This window comes from Drosophila simulans, chromosome 2R (assembly GCF_016746395.2).
Source record: "Drosophila simulans strain w501 chromosome 2R, Prin_Dsim_3.1, whole genome shotgun sequence".
Lineage (NCBI taxonomy): Eukaryota > Metazoa > Arthropoda > Insecta > Diptera > Drosophilidae > Drosophila > Drosophila simulans.
In genome coordinates this window covers 13,328,485-13,349,707 of record NC_052521.2, presented here as the reverse complement: position 1 = coordinate 13,349,707, position 21,223 = coordinate 13,328,485, and the positions used below count along the sequence as shown (strand labels likewise).

Below are 21,223 nucleotides of genomic sequence, written 5' to 3'. Positions count from 1 at the left end.
CCTTCGAGCGCAGGGCTGTTATTAACCCAATCGATAGTTCTCATCGATGGCAACTCTGTGCGCGTTATTCCCATGACCGACCACGACTGGTAACACCGCACATATGTTATTCTTCCTCTTCTTCTTAAATATGCGGTCGCATGGCCCGGGAATTAAGTGTTGGTAGTTCAAGCAAAAACTGAAAGGAATGCTAGACGAACATATTCTGAAAGAAATGCAGCTGAGCTTCCAGCTCACCGAACAGCGAGAACTCGCCTCTGGCCGCCGTAAACCGGAAAACCCACAGCACCGACCTGCTGCTCCAAAGAAAAAAGTTATTTCAAAGGTGGCCAGCAAACCTGCAAAGATTTTGGAAGCAATGATTCAAAAAACCCAGATGGAGTCGCCCAAAAAATCCAAGAAAAATAAGACAGCCGGCACAAAGCGGCCTCTTTCCAATAATGTGTCGAAGCCAGACAGTTTTCCATCCCAGAAGAGGCTTAAAAAGGATGATACCCTACCTAAAAAGAATCCTTTAAATAAATCCTCAAATGTTGCAGCTAAAAAATCTGCTGCAAAAAGCAAAAGTGCTAAGCTTCCTCCTATTCCCAAGGTTCAAAGGAGAGGTATGCATTTTATCTAGAATTACAACCTGAATTTATTTTAATATATATATATTTTTCAGAATCAGTTCCTAAGAAAACCAAAGTTAAGACGTCAAATAACACAAAAAAAGCAAGTTTACCTAAGAAACAAAAGGTAAATGGAGCCAAGAGCTCAATAAAGGTTGTACAAAATGGTAAAATAGTCGAGATAATGGCCAAACCGGAATTAAGTGACACTGAAATGAATTCATTAGATGATTGGAGTGAAGAAGACGATTATTTAATTGAAAGTGGTAAGCAATTTTTAATATCACACTTGTTTCTTTACTTAAACTATGTTTTTTAGACTCTGAAAACGATGTAGTTGAAGAAATAGACGAGACATTTCTTAAACACCCGAAGATTTTTAAGGCCAAAGGCAAAGGCCCCGAATACAAAGTATCAGATATTCTTCCTCCTTTTGAACATGAAGAATACCAAGGTCTGTTGTTGAATGGCGATGGCAGCGGAACAGTTCGAAAGATTGAGGTTTTTAAGAATGCACAGGAAGAAACTGACAGCGACGAAGAGGACCCGAAGATTTTTAAGGCCAAAGGCAAAGGCCCCGTATTCAAAGTATCTGATATTCTTCCTCCTTTTGAACATGAAGAATACCAAGGTCTTTTGTTGAATGGCGATGGCAGTGGAACAGTTCGAAAGATTGAGGTATTTAAGAGAGCACAGGAAGAAACTGACAGCGACGAAGAGGACATTGATTATGAGCCACGAGATAGCGATGACTTTGGATCTGAGGAATTTGACAGCGAAGTGTCTGACAGTGAAGACACAACCAGCGCAGACTATGATAGTGATGGAGATTTCTACAGTGAAGATAGCGATATGGAGGATGTTAGTGACAGCGATAGTGAAGAATACGGAAGCGATTTCTTCGACAGCGACGACCTCGATTCAACTTATGAGCCACCTGATATTGAGGGATTCTTTGATGATCCTCAACCTGTCGGTATGCAAAGAGAGCCGCTTATTATAGAGGAAATCTTCGACGATCCCCCTGTGGAAAAAAAGCAAGAACTTATAAAACAGTCAAGTGCAGTGGTGACTGTTGTAGGTCACTCATTCAGTGAGCCGTCAGAGAAGGAGTCTGAAGCTGCAATTGAAAATGAAGAGAATGCCGAGGTATCACTGCCTGAAGTTATAACACCCGAAAAGGAAAATGATCTCAAACTAAGCGATGCCCCGTTTTACAGAAATCCGCAAGCAAATCCCACTGAGCTTAGCGTCTTTGAGAACAGTCTGAAGAGCAATCATGTGCTGGCCGTGATTAAGGAGGACCTCGAAGTTTATGGCACACTAGTGCTGACTCTACTCTGCGGTCAAATATCAGTAAATGGTTACAAAGCACGCAGGCAGGAAGCTATTACCATTTATTCTCCTAAAGGCCTTAATTGGGTATCTATTTCGCCAACCAAGACTAAAAAACCTCTAAAAGATGAGGTGGATTGGGAAGTACTCAACAAGAACTTCACACGCGCCCAGCTAGACAGGATTAAGACCAGCTTTCAGCGTCAGACGAATGCAATAGTACTGCTTCACCGAAACGCAAGTGCACAGCAGCTCGTCGACACCTTTGGCAAGCACATGGCGCAAAATGTGTTCCCACTGGTCAATTCTTCCAATCGACCATTTAGCCAAAGTGAAACCCTGTTGCACTGTCTGATTCAAGCGAGCGATCAAAAGCGGACTCTGCAAGTTCCGCAGGTTTGGAATAAGTTAAAGATGCATGCAACGAGCCGGATAATGGTAGCCGGTGGTAAGGGCGTCGGAAAGTCTAGTTTATTGCGTTACCTCATCAACCGAAATCTGGCTCAGTTCCCATCCATGCTGCTCATCGACCTGGACATTGGTCAACCGGAAATATTTGTTCCACAGACTATTTCTTGCACCGTAATTGATGGGCCCCTTCTGGGACCGGGCTTCCTGTACAACAGGCAGCCGGAACATGCCATTGTCGTGGGCCACACCAACATTGTCTTGTGCGCAGAGCAGTATGCCCGAGCAGTTATTCAGCTAGTCCAAAACATTCAGAACGATGCCAAGTATTCAAATATTCCTTGGCTGATAAATACGATGGGCTATAACAAGGGCTTTGGTATGGAATTGATGGCTCTGCTGGTGGATCGCATTCGTCCCACGGATCTTGTACAGATTGCCAGTCCAATTCCAATCAATAACTTTGATACTGCCCTCGACCAGAGCAGTCTGTCGCAGATAAAACCAATAATATACTGTGCGGAGGAGTTCAAGATCAAGGAAATACCAAAATACACGCTCCATAAGCTGCTCAGTGCAGTGCCTGCAAAGGAAAAAGGAACTTGGAGTCTCAGCGCAAAGGACATGCGATACTCCAACCTTCTGGCACGTCTCAGTTCATGCCTGACTGGAAATGCCAAATCTCTCACAGACTGCGAGCCGTTGGGAGTGTCTTTGGAATCCCTGCAGATACTGCATCCCACCAGCAAGAGTTACTCGCACGAGGAACTGATTCGAGGCATGGAGGCTAATGTAGTATATCTGTGCCATCACGGGGAAGGTCTGGCCCAATGTTTGGGAATAGGTTTGTATATATCCACGTTCTTTTGTGGCTTATTAATTGAATTCCTAAATTCTTCTAGGTGTGGTTCGCGCCATCGACTACGAGCGCAAGGAGTTATACCTGGTGCCAGCAATGCCGCTACAAAAGATGTCCCTGGTGGATTGTCTTATCCTCGGCGGAGAACAGGTCCTGCCGCAAGGCTTCCTCCGGGATCAGGGCCAAGGTGTGTCCAGCAGTGTGCCCTTCGTGTTCATACTTGACGATTCGAAATCTTCGAAGAGTATCCAGCAGATCTACCATCGAGCGCCAGCCTTTCTGGGAGTACCAGCTAATCAACGCAACTAAAACTGAGCTTACTGAAGCAATCGCAATCGGATAACTTTGTAAATAAAGTTAGGTTTATTAACACAAGGCTAGTGCGACAAATTGTGGCGTCCTTTGAGGATCCGGTTCATCAGCACTCGTCGTCCCTCGGGCGTCGACATCCTCGCTTCCCAGCCGTGGACATTGATTCTCTTCACCTCCATGGGTTTCGGAAAATGGCAGCGTACTTTCGGTTTCAGCACCGCCCGATTGAAAGCGTGCTTATCCCGCACGATTAGAGTTTGTGCGGTGCTGACAACCGCCAGGCAGGTCCTGCAATATCATTAATTGTTATTATACCACTCAAAATACATGGCTTATTCATTATTATTATTATTTACTTGCCTTTGGAGCATTCCCTGCAGCATGTTAAGTAATTTCCAGTTAGTATGACCGCACGAAGTCCGAATAATACTGCCTGAACAGCCGGTAAGCCGCTTTGGCGTTGCCAGATCAATGGGTTCGAAATTTCGAACAAAGCTGCAATGACATTTTACATTAGCATGTAAAATTCATTACCTATAGATGGAATTATACAATAAATAAGAAAACGTCATAATATTGGTCAAATGGAAAACCAGCATAAGGGGACAAATTAAATTAACTGCTTTTAATTGAATGGATTTGAAAGTAACTAATAACTATTTAAATATGGAATTAATATGTATGGTTGTACATATATCGAATTGGTATTGTGCCATCTCTAGCTACCCACGATGGTTGTGGCAGCGCAGCTGTTGCAAGTGAATCCGCAAGATACATTTCGGTATATTTTCCGCCACGGATTCTTTTCCACCCTCAGTTGCGGTCACACTGCCCAGCCAACAACAACCACAACTCGGTGCCGTTAGGGCTGCGTTTGTTTTCTGCTCCCATTCAGCTGCAAAGAAAAGAAAGAAAAGTGAAAAGCGTTCGGAAAACAGGCAGCATGTGAAGCACAATTACTCCACGCAATTACTATCTCAAACGATAAAGCTCTCGCCGTAAGGAAGTGCGTGAAAATCGCGAGTGAGTTCGTGAAAATAGAATAAAAAAGCGCTCTGCAATTGAAGAGAAACATTGCTGCAGTCGTGTGTGCGTGCGTGTGTTTGTGCGTGCGAGTGTAGTGTCGCTCTCTGGACGCAATTTCCTCCGCCAAAAGAGAGGGGAAGTGGGGCAGGAGAGTCCCGAATCGAATCCCCCGAAACAGGGAATCCGAATCCGAATCCCCAAATCCGGTGCATTAAAAATAGCGCAACGAGGTGAGTGAAGATGCAAACTGCAGCATTCAGTTCACGAGCTGATGCAACAAAAAGAACTCCAATTAGCCATGTCTGCAGCGAGCCAAAAAAATAATGAAAAACGGCACAAAAAATACAACAAGAAAATCGATTTTCCTGAACTTACAATTTTCTCCGCCTCACTGGGCAAAAAGGGGGGCGAAATGGAGCTTGGGGAGCCGGCTGCGACTCCATAAAGTATACATAAATTGAATTTCGAAACACGGAAGCGAAATGTATGCACTGAACGAAATAATGAATAGATTATTTTGATATTCCAAAAGATATTATAGGTAGAACCATTTTTGCTGATAGTCTCGAACGAAAACCATATTTTGTAGCCATTTAAAGCAAGAGGTTGAACAAAAATGCATTCAAACGTATTTCGATTAAATTTCGAAATGCAATACTTTATTTCTCTGCGTGTAAAAGGGGGCAGGAGGCTGCACACGGCTGTTGTTCTTGTTTTGTTTGCTGGTGTGTATGATGGTGGAAATACTTGCATATGTGTGTGCGTTCTGCACAGAGGGAGATTTAAAAATTGAAAAATCTGACCAAAAACAGGACCCTCCGACTTTTGGGCCAGTTGTCATGGCCACCGCACTTAACAAATGATTTTAGCGGCCACTTTTTCCCGGATGCGAATGGGGCAGCTGTCACTCCGTTGCCTCCTCCTCCTTTTCTCCTTTTTCTGATTTCATCTGTCTGCCCCTTTCTATCTTTCTCTCTCCCCGTGTTCTCCAATGTGTGCGTGTGTGTGTGTGTGTGTGCGTATTTTGATGACGGCACTCAGTTTCCGCCCGCACTGTGATTTTTGGCCATACACGGCACCAATGTTTCAGTACAGTGGAACCTGGTGCGCAGGAACCAAATGAAGTTAGGCTTAAAAATGCATTTACCGAGACCATTTTAGAAGTTATTTATATGAGTTACATTTTAGGTTCTTTTCAATTTCTTGCAATGTGAGTAAACAATTTCTGCTTAAGAACTTAAATGACTTAGTTCTATATGTAAAAGTCACATGTATATACAATTTTTGCTTGGCAAAGCAATAAAAACTTATTACTACCATAAAAATAAATAGGTCGACATTTTCAGACGTAAGAACGCATAGAATGTGTGAACAATACGTACAATAGCTTATTTGCACAATATTTAGCATTTAGTGGATTAAGTCATCAACGTTGGTTTTTGATTGAATGTGATATTTCATTCTATATTATATTATATATAAATTACATATAATTGCAATCCACAAAATTTATGCTTACCTGGTTTGGTTTATTATACGTTTTTCCCATTTTGCGAGTGCATACTGTAGAAAATCCCGGCATTACCACTCAGTTTTCGGCACTCTTTTGCGGATGCTGCGTACGCAAAAAGGGGACGACGGCTGTTCTAAGAGGACTAGATGTTTCCGTTTCACTTCCGCCAGCACCCCTAAATTACGTATCTCTGTGTTAGTGTCTCTGCACGTGTGTGCAAGTGTGTGTCTGTTTGGGCCAACAAAATTACTTTTACGAGCGTTTAGCATAGGTTGTTGTCCCTTCGCCCATTTCCCGGTTTCCCTTCGCCACCAGTTGGTTTTATTTTGATGCGTTTTTAATCAGATTGCGTCAATTTGTTGCTGGCCCAACGATGAGGGCGGTCCCGGTTTCCCGTGGGTGGGTGTGGGTGGTTGGTGTTTGTCCTATTAGGGAGTGAGCGGCCATTTCCCGGGTTGCGTGTCAAGTGCAGACCCTTTTTCGCCCGCTTTTTTCACTAATTATAAGAATGTCTGTTTTGGCCTCGCATCTGGATGATGATGGCTCGTCATTGGGCTTACATTCTCGCTTTTGATGACTCAAAAGTGAACTTTTCACTTTTGCAATTCTCTTTGTGGCACCCACGCAATTAATTGGATTGAAAAATTGAAATTTTTTTTTTTTAGAAATTTAGCAAATTAAATGCAAGAGTAATACTCGAATGATTTTATAGAGATAACCTTTGAAATTTGATAATAATAATATGATAATATTAAAAGAACTTGGGCTGAAGGAAAGAGAGAAAAAAATAGTCGTATTTAAGTCATTCATTGAACTATATTTTTTTTAACAACTTAGGTTACAAATATTGAATAGTATTCTTATACATTCTTATGTAAAGTTTCGCCTTTTCTCTAAATTGTAATATCAGTTAAATTTCAAGTTTTATATTCTGTTAGTAAGGGTATAAACACTTCGTTGTTCGCTCCCCCCTCTTGTTTTGTTTAGTACCAAATCTTTTTGCTTTTCGCTTCTCTGTGGCCCGTTAAAGTACAGAAATACTTGGCCAGGCCGGCCGGAGTACGAGTATCGTAGCTATCATGGCGGCAGCTGTCCAATTCTCCAACCAGCCGGCACTGGATCGCTGTTTGTTGTTGCTCTTGTATCTGCTGTCTGTCGTCTTCATCAACGCCTTAGTATCTGTGTTCGCTTGCTTGTTTGTTTGTGTGCGAGAGTGAGTAAGTGGCGCTCTGTGTGTGCGTGTGTGTGTTGGCTTGAACTTTATGGCATTGCGTTGTTTTATGTTTGTTTTTAGCATTGGCCGTTGTTTTCTGTTACTGCAAGCACACACATAGACAATTTAACGAAACATCGGCGACAGCGAGCAGATATACAACAGACGGCATCATTATGCATGCAACAGATCTTGGAGCGCATTTGATCGCCAACTGCGCGCATGGCTCCCAACGCAGCAGCAGCAGCAACAACAACAACTGTTGCAACTCCAACGCCGCCACCATTTGGCCAAAATGGCGGATGCCCTGCCTGTGCGTCCCGCTCCCTTTCCCCTTTTTGGCGGATGCCCTGCCCAAGACCTCAAGTCCCCAAGCATCAAGTATTAGCAGCAGACATCGGCCCCACGCAAAAATATCCGCAACTCAGTGCACTGCGAGAAAAATGTGCACACTTGAAGTTGTATAACTCAAAAAAGTCTAAATTATGCAGTTCATATAAGCTAGTTCATATTGGCCATAAAAGAAGTTCGACTTCAACTTTTTGGCCAGTGTGGTGCAAAGTACTGGGGAGTGGAGCAATGCCCCCAACCTGTAGGTGCTCCCCTGGCACCACTCCACCACCGCCATTCCTTGGGCCACGGACTTCTGGGAACTTCTCCAGTTTCGCTGAAGCGATAATTGCCGCGTGATTTCTAATCAAATTACATTTAGACTACAATTACTTCGACTTTGTGCGCATTTAGATGTTATCCAATTTAGCCATCGTTTTGTCATGGTTTGTTTGTCTTAATTGGAAATCGGATTGCAATTGCCCCTTCTCCCTGTCGCCGTAACCCACTTCAATTATGCATATCACCAAATTGGTCTTCATCATCGTCATACCCTAATTACACTCAATTAAACTCTATGAATTACCGATATATGTACACGTACATATGTTTATATGGGCGCATCTGTGTCAGCGACAACTGCAACTGCAACCACGGCAACGCCTCCATTTTACTGCCCCCCAGTGCATCACGTATGTATGTATGTGGCGGGGATTTCGAATCGGCTTAACACCTTTTTGGGCCCGCTTTCCACGGATCATTGGGCTCTTGGGCAATGTGCCGGAAATTGGGTTACACCTTGATGGTTTTCTCAATTTTTTATTCGTTAGCCCCCCTTATCGGATATGCATATCAGCCTACTTACTAACCACTCTTATCATATCTTTGGGTTTTCGGGCCAGCGGAGCGCTATCTGTGAAAGCCATGCTAATGCTCACCATGTGTCGCGCTTCCAGTTGATTCTTCGGATTGTTTTTATTTACGCAGAAGAAACGCGTGAAGCGGACTGGAGAATAAAGTCATAAGATCCACGCATGACATCATAGGGTATTCTCAGTTGGGAAATCGGATGGATGGGTTTTCGGAATTCGGGAGACTCTGCGTACTCTGCTGTCATCAGATATATTCACATGTGATAAAAGATCAGCGAAAGCGTTTTCGAAATAAATAGAAACTGCTTTAGATACTCTTTAGCAGCTGGAAATATCGGATACTAAAAGATCATGTACTATGAAATGCTCTTTAAGTACTGAAAAACCGAATATGTTGCTGAGTTCCAGCTGGTTTTGTGTATCGTTAAATAGAATAAAACAACAAACATATCTTTGGAGAGTGTTTTCAAAATCGCTCTTTCCACTAACGAAATTTGTTTTCCGAAATGCAAGGACTTACGAATTTTTAAAAAATAAACCCATACATAAAATTGGTAAATAAATGAACATTTTATGAATATTTTTGTTTATCATTAAAATGAAGGAAACAACAAACGAGGCATGGAAAAGTTTTTTCTGACGTATCGCTTTGTTTTTCATTTTGAGTTTCCCTCGTTTGGGTTACAATTTTTTTTTGCTGAAGTCATTATAAAGTATTTTTTTCCTGCCTTTCGTTTGGTGTACTAGGCTTTTAATTTTTTTTGGTTTTTTTATAAAAAACCAGAATGCGACACGCCTTTCGTGACCAGCCCAGATATCCCATTGCATTGGTTTCCAAATGGGCGGGAACCGAAAAAAAAAAAAACTCATAGCCAATGCGTGGCGATGATTGAGTGGAGTCAAGAGACTTTGGGCTATTTTTGGTAATTGCATGGCCTGCTTTCCACTGTATAGAGCTGGGTATTTCCAACGCTCCCCAGCCAAATTTTTTGAGTTTCCAGTTCACTGGCGATGCGTGCAACAAAGCATATTTTCAATAAGACTATTTCCAACGACAAGATTGTGGGTCAAACGCCGGGCAAACGAGCATATGTGTACACAAAATTCGTACTCGTGTGCGTTTTCCTGTGTATAACAATTTTTCAATCGGCCAGCATCGTAAACAAAATACAAGCGGCAAACAATCCATTAGTCCAATGCCTGGCCATCTCCAACCCACACCACAGCCCATCCCCCAAAGAATTCATCGTGCTCATCGTCGGAATTGTGCGCCCAGTGCGGCGAATCAAATTAATTAAGGCTGCTCCACCCGTTGTCCACATCGAAGGGGTAACTTAACTGCTGGTGAAGAAAAGAAAGCATGGAGGAAAGCTGGAACAATTGTGGTTTATTATTTCACAAGAAATCCAACCGAATTAATACGGGAAAGATGAAACCACACAGAAGACAACATTGAAAGCTAATTGAAGATGAAACACTCTTATTGTTCGAAAAGGGTATAGATTGGTTGAAAGGGGCTAGTTTCTTTCATGAGTCAGCAAAGGTCAGTTCTAAGTGGTATCAAATCTTATCAGTCAGTTGTTCAATGTAACAAATTTCTAAATTTGTATTCAAGTGAATAATAGTTTTTTATATTAGAAAAAGATTTCACAATGAAACCCTTGCATAAACCTAATAGGAAGTTAAAGTTAGGGAATACACTTTTACAATTATTCACTGCCAAAAAAATGTCATAAAAAACTTTGGGCCACCAAGTGAATGCGACCCAAAACCATGGGCTCGGATGAGTAATGCGTCTGGGTGCAGGGAGAATGAAAATAAATTTGTTTATGCGGTCGCTGCATTTTGTGATGAAAGAATTTCTTTGTTGCACTGCCACTGCCGCTGCAGAATCAACATCTTTTGTGTCACGTAGTTGCAAGATGATGATGATGCAGTGGAAGCCACCTTCTGTGTGTGTGTGTGTGTGTGTTAACCAAGGCTAATTGAACTGAACTGCACTGGGCGCAACCGCTGGAGACGATTAATTGCCCGCGGGAAGAGCTGAAACGATAACCCAGAGTGGAAGGGGCATCTATCGCAAAGTGCCGGCTCTAAATGTAGGCCCTGTTCTCTAATCACATTAATGCCACAACAATGATGGCGATGCATAAAAGTCGGCCCACTTGAAAGGCTCGCGATGCGTGGGCGGTGGCTACACACTGGAAAAAAGGGTTCTATGTTCAAAGAACTGGTTTCGGAAATTAGATATTTTAAAGGTATCGCTTTAAGATTGATTGCTCCTCTAAAACGTGTGTTAACGAACCCAAAAATCCACTCGATGCGCATTAATAACGCATGTTATCTATATCATGAAATATAGTAACGTGCCTTGGAGTGGATTTATTTTCTTGAAACTAAAGCTATAATTTATGTGTATCTTATGAATAAATCGATCTATCTGTTGGATTTCTCCCAGTGCAGCAGCATCAAGCACATCTTCATCCTCGCCATCATTATGGCTCTTTTCTATATTGTTCTTGTACCTTTATTAGTTTGCCTTTGTGTCGGCTCAATTTATGTGCTGACCCTCGAACCCCACTGGCTGGCGGCACCAGTGAACCAGTGAACCAGCATGGATGTGGCCATCATCCGTCCACTGGACATGCAGACGCCACATGATGCAGCTCCCATCTGAAGCGTTGCATTCAGGCGGCTGAAACAACGGAAAAACTTGTTTTGTAATACCGCCTGGTTAAGTTATGTTCTCTCATTGCTCCGGCACCCACTACGTATATATGTATGTATGTACGTTGCTCTGCCCCCCAGCTCCTCCGGTGATTCTTTGGTTTTTGCATTTGGCGCAATGCTAATTCATTTGCATACCCAGCAAATACACTACACACTCGGCTCGAAGCCTCATTCTCATTCATGCCAAAGAGCGGGGAGCATGGAAGGGGTGATCCGGGGCATGGAGCTGTAGCTGGAGCTGGAGAGGAGCGGAGTGGAGTGTTCATGGGGTATAACGAACGACTGATGGCCCCGGCATGCTTGGCTGCATTTTAAGTTCATATATGGTGGCATATATATGGTGTTTGGCAGGGAGAGGACAAGAGGTCTGTATCGGTGGCACATTGCCGCCGCTTGACACTTGGGCCAGCTCCTCCTTTTCCCATTTCTCATTTTCTATTCCAGCTGGGTCTCCACGGACGGAGGTCTTCAATTAAATTTAACTAGACAGCAGGCAACACACAACACACAAATACGAATCGATGGAAAAACAAATGATATTTTAGTTGCGCATGCATAAGCAATTATAATTTCCATTATTTATGGCATTCAATAACTCAATAGTAGTAGTAGTCGATGCTTGAAGAAGGCATTCCTTTGATATCGATTGCAAGTGACGAACCCTATGCAGTATATGCAATATATTGCTTAGTGCTTTGTAGCATCGCACATTTAATGCCTCAATTAAGGCATTCCCATGCACTTTACTCCACTTCCCGATGCGTTTTTTAATGGCAAGTCACAAACGTTAACCCCATTCGGCCGGAATGCTGCAAATTGTGCAATGTTGCCCCAATTTCTGTCGTCTACCCGCAAGTGCAACACATGGTCGCCTCATTTGAACCCGGAGCGAAATTGGTATGGGGTTTTGTACGGCGATAATGCCTGCGTTGAATGATTATCGAAGAGTTATTTGGGGAGTGGTGGTTGGTCGAATGGGTTTATAAATAGAAGTCGATGATAAGCCGACAAGCTTCAGCCAAATGAAAAGCGTAGATGGGGATGCGTGTTCAATGAGGGGATTAACAAATTTATGGCGAGTACTCCATGAAGTGGACTGGAGCGACATGAAAGGGTTGTACTGATGAGTATAGGATGCTCACTTTGGAGCAGAGTGCCATTGTTCCACTTGGGGGGCAATTGAATGGGTAGCTTCTATTAGTATTACGTAAATAATTCATAATAATAATTCATAATCAAAGAGCAATAGTCTTCGCCCTTTCACCCATAGTTGTCATAAGTGGTGGCTTAATTAAAAGCCCCTTTCAAGTCGAACTTTCCATTTTCTTTGGCTGGTGTCTCTTCAATTATCGAAAAAGATCATGTGCATCACGTTAATCAAGCGTTAATTTTCCCCACAAATACCGGAAAAACAACAACATTTGACGGTTGTTTATGTTAATTACTTGTCGGAGGAAAAGTTGCAGCAACATAGAGAAGCACAAATTGGGTTTGGGTCACCGAACCCAGTCGACAATTAATTAGCATAGACCATGTTGGATGGCACCCACCTCCTCCTCCTTCTCCCTCGAAGACCTTGCGCCATAAAATATGTCTAATAATTCCCCATAAATTCCACTTGCAGATGGTGAAGGCGCTGCTAACGAAGATGATGATGTAAATGCCGCATCGACGCATCCCCTTTCTCTTCTCTCTCCAAACGAAAGCGAAATCCCAGCTGGGAAACTGTAGCTCCAGCTGAAACCGAACCAGCAACCAAAACTCACGATTGCCGCCTTGGATTTCGTTGGACTGAAATCGAAACTGCATTCTTTGGACTCATATTTATACCACATAACGACACATATCGCCGACGGAACCGAACATGAGATTCCAGTGGTTCTTATCGGCCAGTGCCAGCCTGTCGCTGTTCCTTCTCCTGGACTTCGTCGCATGGATTCACGGCGAGCGGGACTTCAATGTCAACGACTCCCAGGTGAGTTATTTCCCATGTGGGTCACAAGTAATCAAATTGGCCTGGAAATTGCAAGAATTTTTATTAATGATGAATGGGTTCTTTTTTGGAAACTACTTATACATAAGCTAGCCATTCTAGAGATTAGATTGCTGTCGGGTTTTCGGTGCAATCTATAATGCTAACTTTCACCCTATCTCACCTTATCTTGCAATTGAAACTACAAATTCATTAATAAACACAACTGAAATTCCTTAATTTAATTTATTTTTGTTTATCATATATAGCTTTATACATTAGTCATCTATGTATTATAGTTTGAAATACTTTTTCACAACGCTCTCATTTTCCATTCAAGGTCCCCGTAATTGAGCCAAAGGATGTGCCCGCCTACAAACAGGATCCGTATGTTACGGAATTGATGAGTTGCCAAAATACTCCCAGTGAAATTGTGCTTTCACTTTTGCTAAAGAAACACGACTGGAGTGAGCTGACGGCCACGAAACGAGCTCATGTCCAGGACAAGTTGGCCAAGTTCTTTGCCATACCCAAGGTTTGTGCAGCCAAAAATGATTTAAAAGGATTAGTTAAAGTATTTTACTTGTAGGAATTCATTTCCCTGGATTCGGTGTCTAAACGGGAACTGAGATCCATGCAAAAGTTGGCCATGAGGAAAGGAGGCAAGGGCAACAAGAACATCGAGACCCTCAATCGTCGCCTGGGACGCGCCAGTTTCATGGTTTGTATTATATTGAAATGAATAAAAACATTTCCTTTTAATGATAATCTAATCTTATTTCATTCCTTTCTACAGATCGGCTGTGGTCCAAGCTACTTTGTGATGGGTGAACCGATAGCCAAGCAGATTGCCCACCAGATGAAGGATGGCACCATTGGCGCTTTGACGGAGGAGAACTTCGGGCTTTGGTTCATTTGGCGCAAGGAATTGAAATCAAGGTGAGAAAGCAGTCAATGATGCATCGGACTTATTAAAGAGAAAGTTGTTTTGAAACGTAAAGTTCTAAATATAGAATTTACTGATAACTAAGTCGATAACCGCATATCTGATTTCCTGTTAATGTGGCTCACCAATATCGTTCCTTCAACTCCAGATCAAACCGCAAGCGACGTCAATCCGAGGGCTCTGGTGCCGATGAAGATGACTACGACTATGGGGATGACGATGAGGAAGTTGCGTGAGTATCATCCGTTCACCTGAGTGTGTCATATAACTGATAATTTCGCATTTCTTTCGTATGCCATCGATGGATTGGTGCAGTGAGCCCAGTACGGAAGTGCCGCCAGTGACCACACATGCCCATCGACATCATCACGGAGCGGTGAGTGTGTTGAGGCCAATTGTTTTGGAGCCAATTCGCCATATTTGTTTCGGTTTCTCTGGGTGTTTTCTTTATCTGATACATACGTTTAAATGAGAATACCCGCGGTTCATACTTGTTGGTTAACCACACATGCTGACATATGTATGTATTACGTGTATCATCTGTATGGATCTGTATGGATCGCGTTGGACTTACTGTCTAGATACGTTTTTGATTTCCGGAAGCTACATATTTGGTTCTGTTTGTTTTCACTGCACTTTGTTAATAACCGCAATTTGGAATAATATCCGAAAACCACACTGCACACACACCCACACATGCATCTAAATGGAACATACACAAACAAAAAAACACCCACATGCGTACACTGAAAATAACTATAATTCATCATACGGTGTTTATGTTTTTTCTTCTCTTTTTGCTATCTTCCTCTCGTTCTCTCACTCTGTGTATATCGATCTAATTGTGTGTTAATGTTATCAACCAATCAACCAAATATATTGTAAAATATGTAAACCATTTCGAAATCGCCTCGACAACTAACCAACTCGACTCATTCGCTGTGACTAACCCAAAAGTTGGAGGTGTCGGAGAAGATAGTGTCGCCCGAGTCCGTCTCTTCGTCGGCTGTTCCCCTGGTTCCGGACGTGGAGGAGGAGATCGAAGAGAGCGTCTCCAAGCTGGAGTCCGTCATCAGCAAGACGATTGAGAATACGAAGAATATCAAGGAGCTGCCCGTTCTGGGCGAAGCCGACGATGGTGATGATGAGGAGGAAGTGGAACTACAGCAATTGGGAGTTCCACTGGCCGCGGAGATTGTGCCAGACGAAACCACCAGTGCGGCGGCCACACGTGCCACGGAAATGGTAAAGCCCGTTGATTTGGAGGAGCAAGAAATTTCGGTGGACTCCGGCGTTGTACCGGCTATCGATGTGGAGGCCTCGGCCACGCCCACGCCCTCGATGTCCGCTCGCGAAACACAGAAGCCCTTTTCACCCTATGACGCCACCTCTTCGGTGTCGTCCTCGTTCGCGCCCGTCCCATCGATTGCATCTGGCAGCGAAGCTGGAGAAGATTCAACTTCGGTGTCGACCCCTCACCTGTCCCCAGCTAACTCACCCACGGTCATGCCCACAGAGCTAGACAGAAATGGCCTAGCCACCACATCCTCATCATCTCCATCTGCCTCACCTCCTCCATCGTCATCCGTTCCGACACAAGCCACTCAGCCAACCACATCTGCATCATCATTCTCATCATCAACAATAACAACAAGCACAACAGCAACAGTCTCAACAACAACAACAGCATCATCAACAGCAACAACAACTACAACAACAACAACAACACTGTCTGAATCGCCAAAGGTAATGATGTCGCTTCTGTGTGTGTGTATAATACGAACGAGTGTCCTTTTGCCTCGCCGTTGTACGTGTGCGTGCCTCATGTCCGTATGTCCTTGTTGTCCCCTGTGTTGTCTCACATGTAAAACGTTCTCTTCCACCTCTCTCCACCGGCGCTTTGTGTCAGGAGTTAGTTTAGCTCACGACTCTCTTTTTACATACATATATTGATATTGTGTTTTATTGCCTTTGTGCTGTGTAAACGTAGCGTCCCATAAAAAGAAGCCAAACTCCACAAAATGACAGGACATTTACGTAACTGCCGTACAAGATTTTAGTGGAGTTGGCAAGTGCGAGAGCATAAATGTTAAACTGACTAGATAGCAAATAGTTATAAAGATAAGTGTACATACTTTTTGTGTAGCTGCAGTTCGTTTTTTTTTTTTGTAGTGAAGGATAGCAGGATGTGTATATAACTATTTATGGTGTAGCTAAAGATTAAGAGTATTTGTATGATAGTCCTAACAAACGTACGACGTAGTACATAAAGTAAGATGGTATGCAGGGTTTGAGTTGCTCAGGGACTGCGTAGATACCCGCCCACCTTTCGCCCCTTGGAGAAAACCTACTCATATTTGTTACCAATTAAACACCAAATAAAACGCAGCCAAATACTGTGCTTAATGAGCTCGAGCTGAGCACCCAGCTGCCCATCGACGATTTTGAGGGCACTGCTACTGCAACACAGCCAACTGCAACTGCAACTGCCATTGCAAGCACAGCAGCAGCAACAGCAGCAGCAGCAGCAACCGCAACAGCCACAACTGCCAATGCATCTGCAACAACAGCAGGCGAAAGCGAATTTCATATAGAGTCCACAACGCACCGCACGATTAGCTCTAAGGTGAAATCTCGCAATCGCAATCGCAATTGCAATAGCAATCGCAATTTAGATGTTAAGCCATAGATTTGCACCTCCACCCGCTCTTGAAAGTACAATACCACCATTCCGGGTCTGAACAAAACCCATCTCCACCCGATTGTCTCACCGTTTATCCCGAATCCAATTAGGGGAAATTGCTTCCAGCCAAATGCACTTAGCATGTAAGGGCAGGCAATTAGCGAACCAGAGCTCCTGCATGAGGTCCTTGGTAATTGCATGTCCACTATGGAGCACTTACTTGTATCCGTACCGTATCCGTATTGGTTGTACTAACACTAACACTCGCTAACACACTCACTCTGCCTGCCTCCTTAGCCGATGACTTTGCAGCATGACACTTAGCCAGCCATCTGTCGCCAATTAGCCATCTCACTGTTAATAATTTCCCTGTAATTCCCAGGAAGGAGAACCCGATGCCATCAGCAGCGGCAACAACAGCCTGGCCAATAATGAGGTAACATCAGCCATATTCCCCTGGCAACGCTGGAATTTCCACTAATAACATTAAACTCGCATTTTTGCCAACAGCTGTCGACGCCCGCCACGCCCACATCTTCGGTGGCCACGACCACGGCAGCTACTCCGGAGTCGAGCAGCAGCAGCAGCACCTTCGTCTCCACCGACTACATGGATCCGCAGCCGGAGGAGAATAGCCCGCCCATCATCAAGACGCGCCTGCAGAAGCTGGCTGTCACATCGGGCAAGGCCTTCACCTTCCATGTGCTTCCGGAAACGTTTTACGATGCCGAGGATCAGGGCAATCTCCGCCTGGCGCTCACCGACAAAGATGGCCACGAGCTAAAGGCGAACTCTTGGCTGCAGTTCAACGCCGACAAGAGGGAGCTTTATGGCCTGTAAGTAGTTGGTTCACCAAAAAGTATTAATAAGGATTTCGATTTATAAAACCCATTTAATTTCTAGGCCTCTGGACGACACGGTATCCCGCTGGCAATATCGCCTGTCGGCCACGGATTCGGGCAATGCCAGTGTCACAGAAACTGTGGAGATAAGTGTGCAGCAGCATCGTGCTGTGAGGACCATTAACCACGAGATCAGCGTTTTCGTACGGATCAACGAGAAGCCGGGCCACAACATTGATTGGCAGTTGAAGCTCATTAATGCGGTGGCCAGAACCTTGGATGACTCCACCAACTCAGCGGTGGTAGTGCGTGAGATCCGACTGACGCCGCACGATCCACACAGTGCCACCTTCGTTTATTTTAACGAAACCCTGCCCACCAGCGAGTGTCCCGAAAAGGAACTAAAGGATATTATTGCACGACTGGATGCCAATAGACTGAGTGATTTGGTTCAGCCACAGCTGGGAATCAAATCTATAACCGGACAGTTAATCGGATCCTGCCAGAAGGATTTAACTCAAGTGAAGCCCACACAGCATATGACCAAGAATGTGCCGCCAATGCCACGCAACCAGGTGGATCGCGTTAACGCCAGCTTGGGCCAGCTGCTGGTCTACAAAGTGCCGGCGGATACCTTCTATGATGCGAACGACAATCAGTTGACGCTTACCTTGAAAACCAGGGATCACCTTGAGCTAAGCCCACGCCACTGGCTGCAGTTCGACTCCAAAAACGAAGAGTTCTACGGCATTCCGAAGAGCGGCGACATTGGTTCCGAGGAATATCTGTTGGTCGCCGAGGACAGTGGTGGCTTGAGTGCCCACGATGCCCTGGTCGTAGTGGTTAGCCCAGCGCCAAAGCGTGACTTTGGGTTCTTCTTCAAAGCGTATCTGTCCATCAAGCACGAGCGATTCAACGCCGATCTGCAGCGCAAGTTTGTAGAGCGTGTGGCGAAGCTGAATGGAGATCCTACTACTGGCCAGATCCAGATCCGTTCGATAACCACACACCACGACTCCGATGGCACCATAGTGAACTTCTACAATACGACGCTGTACAGGAAGCACAACAGCTGTCGGGAGAAGGAAGTGGCCATGACCAGGAGCGTTTACCTAAACAGTGACCTCAGCCTGAGGGAGGCAGCCAAACGGGCTCTGGGACCCGAGCTCAATCTGACCAACTTTTCGGTGGTGCCCTTCAGTATTTGTCATCGTAAGGATTGCATAGTTATTTTATCATAGTATTTTTTTAAGTTACAATATCATTATAGATACCGAGAACATAGACACCAACCAACTTGATTACATACCTAGTCGCCCCGAGGAGCCTACTCATAAGTCCTCTTTCGGCGAGGATTACATGATCACGTTCGTATGGCCCATCGTGATCATTGTGGCGATGCTTGTGGCTGCCTCAATCATTGCCTGCTGCCTGCACTGGTGTCGCCAAAGGAGCGGCAAAATGGAGCTAGGTAGGCCGGCGAAACTGACTGAATTCATATTTCACTGCTTTACAAAATGGATCTATCGATTTGCTTTCTAGGCGACGAAGAGGAGCGCAAGTCCTTCCGTGCCAAGGGTATTCCCGTCATCTTCCAGGACGAGTATGAGGAGAAGCCCGAGATCGGCAACAAGAGTCCTGTCATACTCAAGGACGAGAAGCCGCCACTGCTGCCACCATCCTACAATACCTCAAACATGAATGGTGCGCCCACATCGATCCGTTTTATTTATAATATGCTAATCGTGTACTCCTTGCAGGTGACAACGACGTGGACGATTATGTGCCACCACCGTCGGTGGTTGTGGGCGGCCGGGAAGTGCGTGGCAAGTCGCCAGCCACGCCCTCCTACCGCAAACCACCGCCATATGTGTCGCCATAAATCAGTGTCAAGAGCAGCAGGAAAGCAGCAAACCAGATTGGAAGCAACTGCAACAATAATAACAATCGCATCGTATTAACCACACAATCTACATAGATATATACATATATATATATATATATTTAACCGATTTGGCACAAGTTATATGCAACTAAGCAAACTCTTTTGTATATATCCAAGTGCAAATTGGTTTCTTTGTACACTGTATTCGAATTGAGGGAAACTGGATCCCAGCCGAGAAGTATTCGCCAAGTCGATGGAGTTTTTTTGGATAACGTTTTGTATTAGCCGAGAATGGAGAAACAATCATGTGCTAAATTACTGGCAAACATACAGCCTACACCGTAGGACTATCGAGTATCACTAACACAAAACACAAATCGATAAACTATGCTGCATATTATTTATTTAGTATGTACTCTAATTTATATGTATACCACGCGAACACACGAGCACATCCACAAGGACACAAATGGTGTTTGGTACGAGACAAGCATCGGAGCTTGAAAAACACACAGACACATGCACACGAGCCCATTTTAAGCATAGCATTTAAAACTCTTTGTACTAAAATTAAGTTAAACGCGAGAAAGTAGGCACACATGTCCTTCGTTCCACGTCCCTGGGCAGCTATTAGACTTTCAGCTTGATTTGCTCAAGCTGAATTGTTTGCATGTTTTTTTTTTTTTTGAATCATTGGACCACTTTGCTGCATATTTCCATGAAAGGATCAGGGGAACCGCCGAGGCAGGCTGTGCACTTGCCGCTGGTTGGTGCCCAATTGAGTTTAGTATTTTAGTTGTTTTACCATTGGCTTAACTTACTGGGACGTCCGGCGAAGGACATGTCCGCAAGGAGCTCGATTATTTTACATTCTAAGAAGCAATCGAACCCACAATAGTGCTGCCAATAATCCAGGTACTCGGATCGAACTAGCCGTTTGAATACCAATCGATTCCTAATTGCCCACAAGTGCTTCCCACAGACAGACAAACCAACAGACCATATCCACCAGACACACACACAACATACAACACTCACACACACACACAAATATTTATACGAAAATGGATTACTTAAAGTAGAATCTAGTTTTAAATGATTTTCACACGCTCCCCTTTGGATAATTCTATGTGAAATGGTTAGATTAGTTTATAGCTGCTAGTTGGGCAGTACTTACTACACTACTACCTACTATCTACTATCTACCCCACCCGTCCCTTATCCCTGAATCGAACTAACACGTAGTGAGTAATGCATTGATTTTATATGAACTTATAGAGGAAGTCCAGAGCCTAAGTTAGAGCAATAGTTGCATGAAGGGAAATGAAACTGAAATGCAAATTGAACTTGAAATTGAAATTGAATTACTTTACGAGAGGACACTGATTTTGTCGTGTGAAAACGTGCGCGAAAGTGCTACGCAATTGCCTATTAAACTAAGTATGATTAACTAATTTGTGTATTTGCATAAGCTCAACCGCTGAATTATTTACATTATGTAATTTGTAATCGAGCAAACAGCGGCCGCATTAGCAACAACAACAACAACAGCAATAACAACAAACGGTATCAATTTATTTTGAATAAAAAAATGCCAAAGATACGATTTTAGTTGCATTATTATTTGCCATTATTTGCGAATATTTTTTTAGACAAACAAAAACAAAAACACAAACACACACAGAC

General features: G+C 43.9%; 3 protein-coding genes across 6 annotated transcripts; 2 read left to right on the top strand and 1 right to left on the bottom strand.

The window, feature by feature from the left end:
• The first annotated feature begins 38 nt into the window (after positions 1–38).
• Positions 39–3,588, top strand: LOC6734702 (polynucleotide 5'-hydroxyl-kinase NOL9). Its single transcript, XM_016181830.2, has 4 exons — positions 39–605; positions 665–877; positions 931–3,198; positions 3,257–3,588. Exons 1-4 carry the CDS (start codon positions 188–190, stop codon positions 3,520–3,522), a joined length of 3,165 nt encoding a protein of 1,054 aa, XP_016027901.1. The 5' UTR covers positions 39–187; the 3' UTR covers positions 3,523–3,588.
• On the bottom strand, positions 3,554–4,010 carry LOC27207224 (39S ribosomal protein L34, mitochondrial). The gene is made up of 2 exons (XM_016182948.3): positions 3,886–4,010; positions 3,554–3,813 (listed from the first exon to the last, which is right to left on the bottom strand). The coding sequence occupies exons 1-2, from the start codon at positions 3,906–3,908 to the stop codon at positions 3,591–3,593; spliced, it is 246 nt and encodes an 81-aa protein (XP_016027900.1). The 5' UTR covers positions 3,909–4,010; the 3' UTR covers positions 3,554–3,590.
• Positions 4,011–4,320: 310 nt separating this feature from the next.
• Positions 4,321–21,140, top strand: LOC6734701 (dystroglycan). 4 transcript variants are annotated; one of them, XM_039291906.2, is made up of 15 exons: positions 4,321–4,781; positions 12,834–13,184; positions 13,522–13,716; positions 13,771–13,902; positions 13,978–14,120; positions 14,276–14,359; positions 14,443–14,503; positions 15,085–15,873; positions 16,517–16,753; positions 17,193–17,246; positions 17,321–17,646; positions 17,714–18,864; positions 18,923–19,123; positions 19,195–19,356; positions 19,413–21,140. In XM_039291906.2, the coding sequence occupies exons 2-15, from the start codon at positions 13,074–13,076 to the stop codon at positions 19,532–19,534; spliced, it is 3,768 nt and encodes a 1,255-aa protein (XP_039147840.1). In that variant the 5' UTR covers positions 4,321–4,781; positions 12,834–13,073; the 3' UTR covers positions 19,535–21,140. The 4 variants fall into 4 exon arrangements, with proteins under 4 accessions (XP_039147840.1, XP_039147842.1, XP_039147841.1 ...); XM_039291908.2 differs by lacking the exon at positions 15,085–15,873; XM_039291907.2 differs by lacking the exon at positions 16,517–16,753.
• The last annotated feature ends 83 nt before the right edge of the window (positions 21,141–21,223 follow it).

Excerpts from the sequence above, each read along its gene's own strand:
- LOC27207224 (XM_016182948.3), bottom strand. The coding sequence starts at position 3,908 with ATGCTGCAGGGAATGCTCCAAAG. Across the intron at positions 3,814-3,885 it reads CTGCAGGGAATGCTCCAAAG|GACCTGCCTGGCGGTTGTCA; the intron begins GCAAGTAAATAA and ends ATGATATTGCAG.
- LOC6734701 (XM_039291906.2), top strand. The coding sequence starts at position 13,074 with ATGAGATTCCAGTGGTTCTTATCGGCCAGTGCCAGCCTGTCGCTGTTC. Across the intron at positions 15,874-16,516 it reads CACTGTCTGAATCGCCAAAG|CCAAATACTGTGCTTAATGA; the intron begins GTAATGATGTCG and ends AATAAAACGCAG. Across the intron at positions 19,124-19,194 it reads GAGCGGCAAAATGGAGCTAG|GCGACGAAGAGGAGCGCAAG; the intron begins GTAGGCCGGCGA and ends TTTGCTTTCTAG.
- LOC6734702 (XM_016181830.2), top strand. The coding sequence starts at position 188 with ATGCTAGACGAACATATTCTGAAAGAAATGCAGCTGAGCTTCCAGCTC. Across the intron at positions 878-930 it reads CGATTATTTAATTGAAAGTG|ACTCTGAAAACGATGTAGTT; the intron begins GTAAGCAATTTT and ends TATGTTTTTTAG. Across the intron at positions 3,199-3,256 it reads GGCCCAATGTTTGGGAATAG|GTGTGGTTCGCGCCATCGAC; the intron begins GTTTGTATATAT and ends AAATTCTTCTAG.